Source organism: Haliotis rufescens, unplaced genomic scaffold, assembly GCF_023055435.1.
Source record: "Haliotis rufescens isolate VD_foot unplaced genomic scaffold, xgHalRufe1.0.p SCAF_5, whole genome shotgun sequence".
In the NCBI taxonomy this organism is placed as follows: Eukaryota; Metazoa; Mollusca; class Gastropoda; order Lepetellida; family Haliotidae; genus Haliotis; species Haliotis rufescens.
The window spans coordinates 18,576,236-18,592,692 of NW_025964223.1; the positions used below are offsets into that span (position 1 = coordinate 18,576,236).

Genomic DNA, 16,457 nt, shown 5'->3' on the forward strand with positions numbered 1-16,457 from the left:
GTACCCATGTCGGGAATATAACCCGGGTCTTCGGCGTGACGAGCGAACGCTTTAACCACTAGGCTACCCGACCGCCCCGGGTACAGGTAGAAAGAGACAGAGTGATGTAACAGCTCAGTAAGGGTTAAACTATGTGTAAAGCATGCACTAGGAACCTATCAGTTTTTGCGACATTTCATGTCAACTGGCAGGTTTGAGAGTTCCCCAAATTCTTGTGATACTGACGACCGATGAAGGGCATGTTTAGTGTCATCCAATCACAGCCTACAAGAAGTCTGCCACTGCCGTTTTGGTAGACAGAGCCCAGTCACATGATCAGCAGTGATTGTCCCCAGGACGTCAAGTCAACAGGGTTTACTGTAGATGAATACCGTATTGGACGTAATAAGCACCCAGGGTGCTCTCAAAATCAGAAATAGAGGGGCTCTCATTAGAATAATATTTTGGTGAAAAAAACACAGTTGAAATATAAATTTTGTGGTTTATGATGACAGCCTGAAATGTTTATGTACGACAGATATAATTTTCCAGAATTTAATTGCCCGTAATTGAAGGTACATATTACGCACGAGTGTGTATTATACGCAAATAAATAAGTCTTGTGTACATTAATCAATCCAAAGGGGTGCTAATTGGGATTGTTCACTAGCCAATATATTAGCAAAAATATCGTCTTGGGCGCTTATTAGAGCGGGGCGCTTATTACGTGTCGAATACAGTATACAACATGGTGTGATGGATATGTGGCCGCGTGCAGTGCACCCTGGAATGTAATCATAATGAACACTTGACACAACAACTGACATCAAATCTTAAACAGTGTCAGAAATAGCAGGAAGAGCAGTTAGTACATATTTTGATATGTTATTGTATTCACAATATTGAATACCTGTATTATAGGAGGTATGGCCATGTTGACCTTGAACAGGGCTCTAGCCATCTTCCCGAGGCAAGAGAGTTAACTGACTTTAAAAGTCCAGTTTCCACCCTTGCCAAACTAGGCTGGTATTATGGAGTTACATTTTGGCTGGGCTAACGAGTCTATGCATAGCCCAATCAAAATCGCGCACTGAAATCAAAATCCGGTTCATAAACTGTCGTGCAGATTTCGTCTGATTGCAGGATTTGCAAAGCATGTGCACCGCCAACTCGTTGTCAGCACATATTTTCCAAATCTTTTCATGTTTTTAATCAAGGTGCTCACATGATTTTATGCATTACGCGATGTAAGACCTGTTTTATCACAATATAGATCTTGATTATCAATCAGATCATCCTGACTGGGCACCACCATTTTGTGTGGAGCAAATGCAAGTGATACGAGAGGTGGAATCTGATTGCTCCATAGGACAGGTTTAGAAGGGACATAATTGGTAATAGCCACTTGTGGCGCAACGATCGAGCCCAAGAATTCCAGCTAAGTTCGGCAAGGGTGGAAACTGGACATTTAAAGTCAGTTAACTCTTTTGCCTCATGAAGGTGGGCTCCAGCAGATATGGCAATATGCTGTGGAAGTGCTATCTTAATACCATATTTTCATGTGTAGTGAGCACTTGAGTATAATCTATTCTTTGGTACAAGTTTTTGTTATATATATATTAATGTGGGTGTGGGTAGGTAGGTAGGTAGGTACTGGTAGGAACATTGGTACGTACGTACGTATATGCATTGTATCGCTTCAGGTGAAAGAACGGGAGATAACAAACTTGGTGAATGGAACGTGAAATGAGCAATAAAACATCACTAGACCTGCTAAACATGATGATCTACAATTTCCTCGTATTTCCTGTTGTGCCAGAGATTAAGATTACCGTGTGTATTTGTTTTGAAAATAAGCTGGTAATAGCAATCAGGTGTACACTCTTTCATATGTTAACATTTCTTCACGATCAGAATAGCAAGGCTCAAAAATGACTCATCACACACCATGGCAATACTGTCACAATGTTATATCAATCGTGGTGTATCCATGGCAATATTGTCACATTGTTATGGCAATTGGGGTGTAACCATGGCAATACTGTCACAATGTTATATCAATTGGGGTCTAACCATGGCAATACTATCGCAATGTTATATCAATTGTGGTGTAAACATGGCAATACTGTCGCAATGTTACCTGTATATCAATTTGAGTGTAACCATGGCAATACTGTCACAATGTTATATCATTTGTGGTGTTACCATGGCAATACTGTCACAATGTTATATCAATTGGGGTGTAACCATGGCAATACTGTCACAATGTTATATCAATCGTGGTTTAACCATGGCAATACTGTCGCAATGTTATGTCAGTTGTAGTGTAGCCATAGCACTACTATCACAATAGTTGATCAACTGTGGCAATACTTCAAATAATGTTTCACATGAAGTTTAGCTGCGACAATATCACCACTGGCAAGACATTTGTGTAGTTTCTCTGGCAACATCGCCCTTTGTGACAATGCTCACAAGTTACAAATGGCACATCGTCTGTTCTTAGGCAGGCCATGTTTGGTACTCTTTCCACTCCCAAGAGCCCATGTGTTGGTGAAGCACACTCTGTCTGGCCCGTACTGATCCTGCAGGGCTGTGATGTCCACATCCTCCGTGTACAGCACCTCCACGTGGAGGGTCCGAGTCGTGTGTACCGTCCCTCCCTCTCGGTACAGGAACGGGTTGTCGTAGGGGTCGAGCTGAAGCAGGGTTGCCTCGCAGAATCTGTCTGTGTCCGATTCTTTTATTGTCATGACAACTGTCACGTAATGAGCTTTGTAGGTGCAGTAGAAATCTGTGAAATATATATTTGTGTTTGCCGTGAAAAGCCCTTCAACAGGAACATCCAGTCTCCGGTTGCCGTAATAAGAGGAAGTAGGAATTCTTCCAGTCATTCTGTCGAGGGAGACACTGAAAAAGAGGCCATCAATGTTGTTGTTGATTGGGGAGTGTGGGTCTCCATTGCGGTCTTTAATGTATTTCTCCATCAATCCATTCTTGTTTTCCATGATGTCGTCCATTTTCTCTCGTGGCTTGTTTCGGAACATGACCTTCACCTCATGTGTATATGGATCTGATACGAATAACTCGGCCTTTTCCTTCAGTCTCTCCAAGTCATCCTTACTCATCACTGTTAAACATAAATTTTATTCAGGGTAAGAAATTCTTCTTCTTTTTCACTTGTCCTCAAAAATGTGTCTGTTACAGTGTTGCCATCTACCTTTTCATGCTTATAGAGAAGGTGGAGTCAACAATTAAATGTCACTTCTGAATTTTTCTACCTAAGACCTATGTTAATTTCAGACCCTAGTCATTAGTGAATAGACATTTAGGGGTCAACAGTTGGGGCCTGGTCACTTACATTGACTACTTATTAAGGACCAGTCAATCAGTTTCTGGTCATTCAAGAACCAGTAAATTAGGAACTGTCTTTCTGGACTAGTAAGGGCACGGGTGGCCCAGTCGTCTAAGGCGCCGCGATTCGCTGTGCAGAGTTGCGTCCCTTAGGCACGCCAGAAACCTATGATTGTGGGTTCGAATCCAGGTTCGCCCCGATTATGTTTCTAGGTTTGTCAGCACCATACCCGTGCTCGTGGGTTTCACCGAAGTGGTAAACGTCTGAGACCTGCATCACTTAGGGCTTTCCTCCCACATTAAGCTGACACGCCGTGATATGACTGGAATACTGTTAAAAGCGGCGTTAAACCAAACTCACTCACTCACTTCTGGACTAGTAAATTAGGAACTGTCTTTCTGGACTAGTAAATTAGGGACTTGTCATTGAAGGATAGGTATTTGTCAAGTAGGGACCATTCATTTAACTAGCTATTTAGAGACCAGTCATGGGTGGATGTCGGTGCCATAGAGGACACAATAAATATTTTGACTGCTAAGGACAAGGGGTTCACAAAAAGACTGTTAATTGAGACTGGTTATTCTCAGGCAATGATGTTTTATATTTACCAAAAAAAAGCAATTTGTTGGAGGGGTATAAAACATTAGATAATTGCAAAATGCATAATTCATTATGAATCAAGAGCATCTGGATGGGCTATGAAAGAGACAATTAATTTTTTTTCTGATTAGATAAGGTAATCCATTGATTCCTATAATGTTGATTCAATACCTGAGTTCAGGATCAAACTTTTAGACATTCGCTGATACTGATACTGTTTGTGTCCGTCGTGATCCGTCCGCGTCGTCTGCAGGAGAACTCCACCATAGGTTTGCCTGGGGGGTAGTGGGAACGGGACCTTCACCCCAGAGGCAGGCATGGGGGTCTCAAGCAGGTACTGGGTGTCCCCCCGGTACAGGTATATCAGGGTGGTACAGGCATCGGGGAGGCTGCAGTCAGGCAGCAACTTGTAGTCTGCTGGTGGTGTGTATCGTGAAGAAACTTCAAGATCATCCTGTTGAAGATGAATAAGACTTACCGTATTCAACATAATAAGCGCCCAGGGCGCTCTCAAAATTAGAAATAGGGGGCTCTTATTAGAATATTATTTTGGTGGAAAAAACAGAGTTGAAAGATACATTTCATGGTTGATGTTGACAGTCTGAAATGTTTATATACGACAGATATATTTTTTCAGAATTTAATTGCCCATAATTAAGGGTGCATATAACACACGAGTGCGTATTATAAGTGAATAAATAAGTCTTGTGTACATTGATCAATCGGAGGGGGTGCTAATTGGAATTGTTCACTAGCCAATATAGGAGCAATTATCGCCATGGGCGCTTATAAGAGCGGGGCGCTTATTACGTCGAATACGGTAATTACATATTACATGAAGAAACATACATCTAGGATTCCAAAATGAGTGCCTTTTCGAGGCACATTTACTTGAGTTTTTTAAGTTATGTATTTTATTATTGCATTCAATATACCGATACAGTAATGTAAAACTAAGCATTCAAGCCTCCTCTAGTATACTGGTCCTGTTATCAGTGAAATACAAGTCACCTCTACAAGCCATAAACATTAGTTTTGCTCATATTAAAAGTAGATTGGTAATCTTGTAAATCCAGTTTTAGAAATTTTAATGACTGTTGCTGTAAATTTGGTGCCACTATTAATAACAGCCTCTGAGAAGGTCTAGATAAATCAGAGCATCTCCTCCATGCTTGTATTTCATGTCTGTAATGAAAGGTAATACTGTAATATAATCTGCAGTGAGAGACTGTACATTTTACTTACAGGCCCCAATGGGGGCGGTCGGGTAGCCTAGTGGTTAAAGCGTTCGCTCGTCATGCCGAAGACCCGGGTTTGAATCCCGACATGGGTAAAATGTGTGAAGCCCATTTCTGGTGTCCCCCGCCGTGATATTGCTGGAATATTGCTAAAAGCGGCGTAAAACCCCACTCACTCACTCACTACACTCCCCAATGATCTAGCTGGAAGTTTGTAGACTGTAGTGTAAAACATTATTCACTCTCTTACTGTAGCCATGGCAACAGAAATTGCCTCCTTCTGAGGTAAGAGAACCTACTTACCAGGTTTTGGAAAAACTCACTTCCGAGCGGGATTTGAGTTTTGCTGAGACTGAGTGACACTTCTGATCCTGTAAGAAAACCTTTTTTTATGCGGATTCTGGTTTCCATGCATCTTACATGTACATGTGTTGTATTCAATTTGATATTTAGTATTGCAAGTAATTTCAGGATGCCCCTGCAATTTTAGACTGGGTCCCGTTCCACAAAGCGATCGTAGTGCAATGACAGTCGTAAGTCTATGTTAAAGTATGGGAGTTACGTTCACCTTAGAGCTACAATAGCTTTGTGCTTGTCATAAGAGGCGACTAACGGGATTGGGTAGTCATGGTAGTTGATGCATGTTATCGCATCCCAATTGCGTGGATCAAAGCTCATGATGTCAATCACGGGATTGTCTGGTCCAGACTCGATTATTTACAGACCGCCATCATATAGCTGGAATATTGCTGAGTACGGTTACACAACAAACAAACAAATGCTTTGTGGAATGGACCCCTGAAGTGGGTTTTGGTTTGGACATGGTTAGGAGAGACAGAAACATATCAACCTGTGCATGAGGAAACTCTGCCAGAGCTCACAACTTGAAACATGCGAAGAGTTTGTCGGACATCTGGCACAGTCAGGCCGTACACCAACACATGAGGTCTCTCGTCATCTATTTGATCAAGTGTCAGTTCCCTTGTGGCCAGATCTTCAACTAGGTACACGCCATGAAGTGTAGAGTATGGCTTGACAATGAACACAATAAGATGTGAAACTTCGTCATCACTCCAGGACACTGTCAGATTCACAGTACGTGTTTCAGTCGTCAATGAAAACGTGAAAGATTTATCCTGAAAGAGAAATCAATACAGTTGACAGGTCAGCCTGACACTACTGACATACACTACTGCTTGGCATACTTGCCACTTGCAGTCTTGCCCCCTGCTGTTGTGCATGTACTGATAATTGATCAGTATTGATTATTGATTGGTACTGGTTATTGATTAGTATTGATTGCTGATCAGTATTGGTTATTGATTGGTACTGATTATTGATTAGTATTGATTGCTGATCAGTATTGGTTATTGATTGGTACTGATAATTGATTAGTACTGATTATTGATTAGTATTGATTGCTGATCAGTATTGATTGCTGATCAGTATTGATTACTGATTAGTATTGATTATTGATTGGTACTGATTATTGATTAGTATTGATTATTGATCAGTATTGATTGCTGATCAGTATTGATTGCTGATCAGTATTGATTATTGATCAGTATTGATTCATATCAACTAATGCAAACATTTAAACAGTGAGAAAGAAGTGGATTTTACCTCTGGGCAAATCATATTTGCAGGGCTCCAGATAGTTATTTACTCCCTAGTTATCATTCAATTTGGGTATTGATAGTTTTCTTTGGTTATTCAATTTATTTTTACTTCCTTGGGTCCACACTATTAGGTTTTTTTATGCCAATGAGTAGCCATTTTTTAAGAATAAGAACTCCTAATTTGCACCTGTTCATGTGGTGCCCCAAGAGTGTCACTTGTCACTAAGCTCACAACAGAGATATTTTATACATGTCTAACTTACAGTAAGCATGCAGTAGTGCTTGTTTGAATTTACTCTTGTGGAACGATGCCAGAATTTGATCGGTAAATAAAGATGTGAGGAACCACAGGTATGCAGGCTAAAACACCGACACTAGGCAAGTACACACAGTATTGTTACACCTCAGCTATTGGGTTTTTCTTATGGGATGTGAAATGTAATTTGACGAAGATTATTGCAATTATATAGCACCACCTCAACTATTGTTGTTGTTTTTTAGGTGAGGTGATTTGTGATTTGACAAAGATTATTGCAATTATATAACGATATGCATGCATGTGTGTCTGTGTGTGGCTGCTTGTATTAGTCTGGACCAATGCCGATTTTATAGTGCTAGCCCCCTGAGATACCATGTCCCACTTTAACATGAATACCCTACTTGGTCACAGTATACTGACTCCAAGCTGACCATTCCATGTTTTTGCCTCTAAATGCCAAGCGCAAGGCAGGGTAACAAGAAGTACCATCATGTGGTACGAGGTGGCGTGACCTTCCTCTCTCCAGGAAGATGCTGTGTCCACTAGACCACGGGGTAGTCAGTTTTGACTCTGTTGTAATTTTATGCTTATTTGTATGAAAGCAACTCAAAAATAATTGTAGTGATGTGCTTTGTTTCATCCCTCTTGATCTCTAATGTGGGACATTTGTTTATCATATTCTATTTTCTATATGCCAGGTATTTCTAAATTCTTTTTTTCATCTATATTTGAATTTTTTTTCAAAAATTATAGAAATGTTGTTTCTCTTATTTTTATGAGCAAGAATACATTTTTTTAAATCAGAAAATTGAAGCAAATACCAGGATCCACCAGGGGACCACTTTTAACCTTGAATTATCCTGTCATCAGAATAGGAGACAATGGTCAATGGGTTTGCATCCCAGAACCGGACATATCAGCACCACACTTGCTTGGGTTTCACCACACAGATAATCTACGGCCTGCATCACTCTCCTCCCACATTAACACTGACATGCCATGGTAACAGTGAACTACTAATCATCATGTTCATACAGGCATTACATCCAACACTAGCACTCCAACACTAGCACTCCAACTCCAACACCAGCACTCCAACACTAGCACTGCAACACTAGCACTCCAACACTAGCACTGCAACACTAGCACTCTAGCACTCCAACACTAGCACTCCAACAGTAGCACTCCAACACTAGCACTCCAACACTAGCACTCTAACACTAGCACTCAAACACTAGCACTCAAACACTAGCACTCAAACACTAGCACTCTAACACTAGCACTCCAACACTAGCATTCCAACACTAGCACCCCAACATTAGCACTCCAACACTAGCAATCCAACACTAGCACTCCAACACTAGCCCTCCAACTCCAACACTAGCACTGCAACACTAGCACTCTAGCACTCCAACACTAGCACTCCAACACTAGCACTCCAACACTAGCACTCCAACACTAGCACTCCAACACTAGCATTCCAACACTAGCACTCCAACACTAGCACTCCAACACTAGCATTCCAGTCCAACACTAGCACTCCAACACTAGCACCCAAACACTAGCTCTCCAACACTAGCACTCCAACTCCAACACTAGCACTCTAACACTAGCACTTCAACACTAGCTCTCCAACACTTGCACTCCAACTCCAACACTAGCACTTTTAACACTAGCACTCCAACACTAGCACTCCAACACTAGCACTCCAACACTAGCATTCCAACACTAGCACTCCAACACTAGCACTCCAACACTAGCACTCCAACACTAGCACCCCAACACTAGCTCTCCAACACTAGCACTCCAACACTAGCACTCCAACTCCAACACGAGCACTCCAACACTAGCACTCCAACACTATCACTCTAACACTGGCACTCCAACACGAGCCTTCTAACACTAGCACTCTAACACTAGCACTCAAACACTAGCACTCCAACACTAGCACTCCAACACTAGCACTCCAACAGTACTCCAACACTAGCTCTCCAACACTAGCACTCCAACACTAGCACTCCAAAACTAGCACTCCAACACTAGCATTCTAACACTAGCACTCCAACACTAGCACTCCAACACTAGCACTCCAACACTAGCACCCCAACACTAGCTCTCCAACACTAGCACTCCAACACTAGCACTCCAAAACTAGCACTCCAACACTAGCATTCTAACACTAGCACTCCAACACTAGCACTCCAACACTAGCACTCCAACACTAGCACTCCAACTCCAACATTAGCACTCCAACACTAGCACTCCAACACCAGCACTACAACACTAGCATTCCAACACTAGCACTCCAACACTAGCACTCCAACACTAGCACTCCAACACTAGCACCCCAACACTAGCTCTCCAACACTAGCACTCCAACACTAGCACTCCAACTCCAACACGAGCACTCCAACACTAGCACTCCAACACTATCACTCTAACACTGGCACTCCAACACGAGCCTTCTAACACTAGCACTCTAACACTAGCACTCAAACACTAGCACTCCAACACTAGCACTCCAACACTAGCACTCCAACACTAGCACTCCAACAGTACTCCAACACTAGCTCTCCAACACTAGCACTCCAACACTAGCACTCCAAAACTAGCACTCCAACACTAGCATTCTAACACTAGCACTCCAACACTAGCACTCCAACACTAGCACTCCAACACTAGCACCCCAACACTAGCTCTCCAACACTAGCACTCCAACACTAGCACTCCAAAACTAGCACTCCAACACTAGCATTCTAACACTAGCACTCCAACACTAGCACTCCAACACTAGCACTCCAACACTAGCACTCCAACTCCAACATTAGCACTCCAACACTAGCACTCCAACACCAGCACTACAACACTAGCACTACAACACTAGCACTCCAACACTAGCACTCCAACACTAGCACTCCAACAGTACTCCAACACTAGCTCTCCAACACTAGCACTCCAACACTAGCACTCCAAAACTAGCACTCCAACACTAGCATTCTAACACTAGCACTCCAACACTAGCACTCCAACACTAGCACTCCAACACTAGCACCCCAACACTAGCTCTCCAACACTAGCACTCCAACACTAGCACTCCAACTCCAACACGAGCACTCCAACACGAGCCTTCTAACACTAGCACTCTAACACTAGCACTCAAACACTAGCACTCCAACACTAGCACTCCAACACTAGCACTCCAACACTAGCACTCCAAAACTAGCACTCCAACACTAGCACTCCAACACTAGCACTCTAACACTAGCACTCGAATTCTAGCACTCCAACACTAGCACTCCAACACTAGCACTCCAACACTAGCACTCCAACTCCAACATTAGCACTCCAACACTAGCACTCCAACACCAGCACTACAACACTAGCACTCCAACACTAGCACTCCAACACTAGCACTCCACCTTCAACACTAGCACTCTAACACTAGCACTCCAACACTAGCACTCCAACACTAGCACTCCAACAGTACTCCAACACTAGCTCTCCAACACTAGCACTCCAACACTAGCACTCCAAAACTAGCACTCCAACACTAGCATTCTAACACTAGCACTCCAACACTAGCACTCCAACACTAGCACTCCAACACTAGCACCCCAACACTAGCTCTCCAACACTAGCACTCCAACACTAGCACTCCAACACTAGCACTCCAACACTAGCACTCTAACACTAGCACTCCAATTCTAGCACTCCAACACTAGCACTCCAACACTAGCACTCAAACACTAGCACTCAAACACTAGCACTCCAATTCTAGCACTCCAACACTAGCACTGTACTTACACTGTCGGACATGCTGAATCTCCACTCTGAGCAAGTCCCACAACCAGTGTTAGGCAGCCATTGACATGGAGTATGTGTTTATCGGATGTAGATCCCAAAAGTGGGAGACATACGTTATAAATCCTATTGCCTAATGTCTAGTTCCCAATCCAAAGTCAAGTGTCATGTATTAACAACATTGGATCATTCAGTAAGCAGCCATTTTTGTCTTTCCTCGTATCGTATGTCGATTTCCAAGATGTATATTAATAGCTCCAGCTCAAACAGAAAGTAGAAAATTGATCAGCTTCAAAAGCATTACTCTAGCTATCAATGTCTGTTGACATAGAGGTGATAATTATCTGGCAATAAGGGCTACTGAAACAGACACTCAGTTCTGTCAATGTCTGTCAAATTTTTTATATATCTTTTGGGGGGGGGCGGGATCTAAAAGGTTTAGAGAGTTTGCTAACACTTCAGTAATAAAAAGTGTAAATATGAAATATCAGAAAAGTGCTTAAAAAAGCATATTACTGATATTGCCACCACTAAAATATTAAAAAGTTATTTTTTTATATTTTTTTTACCTTTTGATTATTTTTTTGGCGCTACTTTAAGCTCACAGTAAATGTGACTCCTATTCCGTCTGTCTCCTAATGCATTATGATAAATGTTTAATCCATTGCTGCAGTGTAATATCAATGAAGGATTGTACACTGTGCAGACATTGTGTCATTTCCAGGTAAGCATGTTGATTTCCTAGAAGTCTAGAAATAGTTCAGCACAAAGCAAACTGAAAGTGAAAGTAACGTTTGATTAAGAAAGAGCTACTCCAGCTATCAAGGTGTGTTGATATGGAGGTGGTTGATTGTCTTATCTGGCCACAGCAACTGAAACACAGGCACATGATACTGCTTCAGTGCAAATCTCTTTTTTTTTAAATATTTACAGAGTTTTCCAACACTACAGTAATGAAATTTGGAAAAAAAGTAAAACCTGAAAAGTTCTATTTTAAGCTTACTTTGATATCATGGTCATGTCACCGTGAAAGCCATTTTGAAAATGTCAAATGTCATTTTTTTCAATAGCTCAGACACTTTGCATGTATCACTATTTAATTTGATATGCAGTATGTTAAATGCATAAAAACATTTTTTAAATAAATTGTAAGCATGGTAAGTGATCAGTATTGATTATTGATTAGTATTGATTGCTGATCAGTATTGATTATTGATTAGTATTGATTGCTGATCAGTATTGATTATTGATTAGTATTGATTGCTGATCAGTATTGATTAGTACTGATTGCCGATCAGTATTGATTATTGATCAGCATTGATAATTGATTACCGTATATGACCGCGGACAAGCCGACCCTGTAGATAAGCCGAGGTGTTAACTTGACCATTGAAATACGAAAGAAAATGATATGACCCACAGATAAGCCGAACCAGGAAGTGAAAGGCAAAAAACACTGCGAAGTCGGACTGCAAGACATGTGCCGGTACTCGCAGATATTAAAAAATATAAGATGTGGGAAGCTGTTTCTCTTGGGTTTTTTTAATCTCATAATGATTGTTATATGTTGCCATCAACAACAGGCGCCATTTTGTGAATCGGTGTATATAGAATTATGAACCCGTGAGAAAATATATCAGCTAGAGCAAAGACTCGCAGTTTGAATTCAGCATCGTAAGCATGGCATTTTTTGTTTCAAACTCAGGAGGAGAATGTCAGTCAGTAAAAATATCCCAACTTTTATAACCCACTTTATACCACTATTGTATGTTAATCCAATTGAATTAAATAAACTATGAACACATTGAATGACCATCACTTACTCACAGGCTTCTCCAGTTTATTAAACTAATCTCTCGAAAACAAAAAATTTAATCCCCTACTCCCAACACGATCGCTAAGCACCCACAACTTGAAAATGTTTGTGTAAACAACATAACAATACCAATCGGCCCGTTATTATCAGTGCTCCCTCATTTCCTTGTGTACCGTGTTGCTTTTTAAACAACAGGAAGCAATCACAGTGGTCACACTTTGTGACGTCACAGGAAACAGCTGATCACATGTTTTTGCAAATGGCGAACGGAAAAACTCGCCGTTACAGTTATTTGCCTCTTTCAATAAAGGTAGACACTTGTTCACTATCAATTTATGAACTTTGCAAAACGTACGTAATAGCTATTGGCAATTTCATCTGGGGATTATATATTATAGCTGTGAATTACATATATTGTGACATGTAAAGATTGTGGAGTTTATGAAGAACGATAAACTTTGAGCATTCAATTGAAAACTTATTATCGGAAGTAGTAACATGCATAACATTTTTTTATAATGACAACATTGGTGTATAATAATAACTTTCTTGATAATTTATAACAATAATGGCTCTAGTCGTGGCAACTTCCCAACTTTCGGGAAGTTGTAATTTATCGGACCGTCATTCAGGCGATGTTTCTGATAGATCACGATCTGAAAAATACTATCATGAAAGTGTATCCCGTGGATAAGCCGACCCCTTTCTACAGAATCTTTTTTCTGGTCCTCAAAATTCGGCTTATACGCGGTCATATACGGTAGTACTGATTGCTGATCAATATTGATTATTGATCAGTATTGATTATTGATTCGTACCAATTAATGCAAAAATGTCAACAGTGAGACAGAATTGGATTTTCTTCAGGGCAAATCATATTTGCATGGCTTCAGATAATTTTTTAACCATTGATTATATACTCCCATGTTATGAATCACTTTGGGTATTTATAGTTTTCTTTCGGTAATCAGTATACAAAATTTTCCAAGGAAACCCCTCTATTAGGTTTTTTAAGCCAATGAGTAGACATTTGTTTTAGAATATGTCTGCTTAAAATGATACTTCAGTTAACTCCTAATTCGCACCTGTTCATGTGGTGTGTCGACCTGTGAAGATCCGGGGTAGAATAGGTCTTCAGCAACCCATGCTTACCATAAAAGGCGACTATGCTTGTCTTAAGAGGTGACTAACGGGATCAGTTGGTCAGGCTCGCTGACTTGGTTGATACATGTCATCAATCCCAGTTGCGTTGATCGATGCTCATGATGTTAATCACTGGATTGTCTGGTCCAGACTCGATTATTTCACAGACTGCCGTCATATAGCTGGAATATTGCTGAGTACGGCGTTAAAAAACAAACAAACAAATCCAGGTGTGTCACTTGTCACTGAGCTCACAACAGAGATATTTTATACATGTCTAACCTACAGTAGGCATGCAGTAGTGCATTAACTGTAGTGGAATTCATGTATAGACGATGCCAGCATTTGATCAGTAAAATCTGTGAACAAACACAGGTATGCAGACTAAAACACCTACACTAGGCAAGTACACACACTGCTGTTACACCGCAACTATTGTTGTTGTTTTTTGGGTGAGGTGAAATATGCACTAGCACTCCAACACTAGCACTCCAACACTAGCACTCCAACACTAGCAGTCCAACACAAGCACTCCAACGCTCCTACACTTGCACTCCAACACTAGCACTCTAACACTAGCACTCCAACACTAGCAATCCAACACTAGCAATCCAACACTAGCACTCCAACACTAGCACTCCAACACAAGCACTCCAACACTAGCACTCCAACACTAGCACTCCAACACAAGCACTCCAACACTAGCACTCCAACACAAGCACTCCAACGCTCCAACACTAGCACTCCAACACTAGCACTCCAACACTAGCACTCCAACACAAGCACACTAGCAATCCAACACTAGCACTCCAACACTAGCACTCCAACACAAGCACTCCAACGCTCCAACACTAGCACTCCAACACTAGCACTCCAACACTAGCACTCCAACACAAGCACTCCAACGCCCCAACACTAGCACTCCAACACTAGCACTCCAACACTAGCACTGTACTTACACTGTCCGACATGCTGAATCTCCACTCTGAGCAAGTCCCACAACCAGTGTTAGGCAGCCATTGACATGGAGTATGTGTTTATCGGATGTAGATCCCAAAAGTGAGAGGCATACGTTGTAAATCCTATTGCCTAATGTCTAGTTCCCAATCCAAGTGTCATGTGTTAACAATGTTGGATCATTCAGTAAGCAGATATTTTTCCTCGTAACATATGTTGATTTCCAAGATGTTTATTAATAGCCCCAGCTCAAACAGAAAGTAGAAAATTGATCAGCTTCAAAAGCGTCACTCTAGCTATCAATGTCTGTTGACATAGAGGTGATAATTATCTGACAATAAAGGCTACTGAAACAGACACTCAGTTCTGTCAATGTCTGTCCAATTTGGTGCCCAAAAAATTTTATGAAAAAGGTTTAGAGAGTTTGCTTACACTACAGTAATGAAAAGTGTAAATATGAAATATCAGAAAAGTGCTTAAAAAAAAGCATATGACTCATATTGCCACCACTAAAATATTAAAAAGTTATTTTTTAATAATTTTTTTTTACCTTTTGATTATTCTTTTGGCGCTACTTTAAGCTCACAGTAAATGTGACTCCTATTCCGTCTGTCTCCTAATGCATTATGATAAATGTTTAATCCATTGCTGCAGTGTAATATCAATGAAGGATTGTACACTGTGCAGACATTGTGTCATTTCCAGGTAAGCATGTTGATTTCCTAGAAGTCTAGAAATAGTTCAGCACAAAGCAAATTGAAAGTGAAAGTAACATTTGATTAAGAAAGAGCCAATTTAAGGTATGTTGATATGGAGGTGGTTGATTGTCTTATCTGGCCACAGCAACAACTGAAACACTGGTACATGATACTGCTTCAGTGCAAATCTTTTTTTTAAATATTTGCAGATTTTTCCAACACTACAGTAATGAAATTTGAAAAAAGTACAACCTGAAAAGTTCTATTTTAAGCTCACTTTGATATCATGGTCATGTCACCGTGAAAGCCATTTTGAAAATGTCAAACGCATTTTTTTCAATAGCTCAGACACTTTGCATGTATCACTATTTAATTTGATATGCAGTATGTGATATGCAGAATAACATGTTATAAATAAATTGTAAGTGAGTCCATGACATTTGATTGGATAATAATTTGCATTTTATATATAATTTGCATTTTATGTATAATTATGATTTGGCCACGCCCACAAATGGACTACTCTTTCCTGATTGGCTGATAAAAGAATGTGCAGGGCTTGTTGTTAAATAAGCTCTCTGTGAGGATATTGTTGACATATTCACTGTCAAACTTACAAATGTCTCGAAGTAAGAGCTTGGTCCCTGTGTACTCCTTTATTAATCATTATTTAACCTCCGATGTGTCAAATCTGATGTGACAAAGTTATTTTTGTCTCGATTATATTTTCCAGTCCCAAACATGTTCAGTAAACTACGGTTATAACAAACTCAAAGGGACCACTAATTTTTGTTCGTTTTATCCATCATTGGTTATACGCATTTTGACTATCAGACATCTTTTCTCAAGTCATGTGACATCATTTTACTCAATAAAGAACAAAAGGGTGCACTGTACATTTTCAGAATATGCCCACTTCAATCACTGTGTTACTATTGCTAACTGAGGGTGTAATTTGAGGACAAATGTATTTGTACTTAAGAGTAATTCAA

At 40.6% G+C, this 16,457-nt stretch overlaps 2 protein-coding genes across 4 annotated transcripts in view; one reads left to right on the forward strand and one right to left on the reverse strand.

The window, feature by feature from the left end:
• Positions 1-16,457, forward strand: part of LOC124145185 (serine/threonine-protein kinase 40-like) — a 38,853-nt gene that overhangs the window by 8,188 nt on the left and 14,208 nt on the right. The gene's annotated exons all lie outside the window — the stretch shown is intronic.
• Positions 1,456-14,835, reverse strand: LOC124145237 (phytanoyl-CoA hydroxylase-interacting protein-like). Of its 2 annotated transcripts, none has more exons than XM_046514968.2 (5): positions 14,770-14,835; positions 6,023-6,308; positions 5,476-5,543; positions 4,106-4,388; positions 1,456-3,109 (listed from the first exon to the last, which is right to left on the reverse strand). In XM_046514968.2, the coding sequence occupies exons 1-5, from the start codon at positions 14,779-14,781 to the stop codon at positions 2,451-2,453; spliced, it is 1,308 nt and encodes a 435-aa protein (XP_046370924.2). In that variant the 5' UTR covers positions 14,782-14,835; the 3' UTR covers positions 1,456-2,450. The 2 variants fall into 2 exon arrangements, with proteins under 2 accessions (XP_046370924.2, XP_046370923.2); XM_046514967.2 differs by lacking the exon at positions 14,770-14,835 and adding an exon at positions 10,855-11,097 and having other exon boundaries at positions 1,457-3,109.

Bases quoted from the DNA above. Each gene is read 5' to 3' on its own strand.
- LOC124145237 (XM_046514968.2), bottom strand. The intron at 5,544-6,022 runs GTTGATATGTTT...GTTTTCTTACAG, and splicing joins CAGAGTTTCCTCATGCACAG to GATCAGAAGTGTCACTCAGT. The intron at 4,389-5,475 runs GTAAGTAGGTTC...CATCTTCAACAG, and splicing joins GTGAGTTTTTCCAAAACCTG to GATGATCTTGAAGTTTCTTC.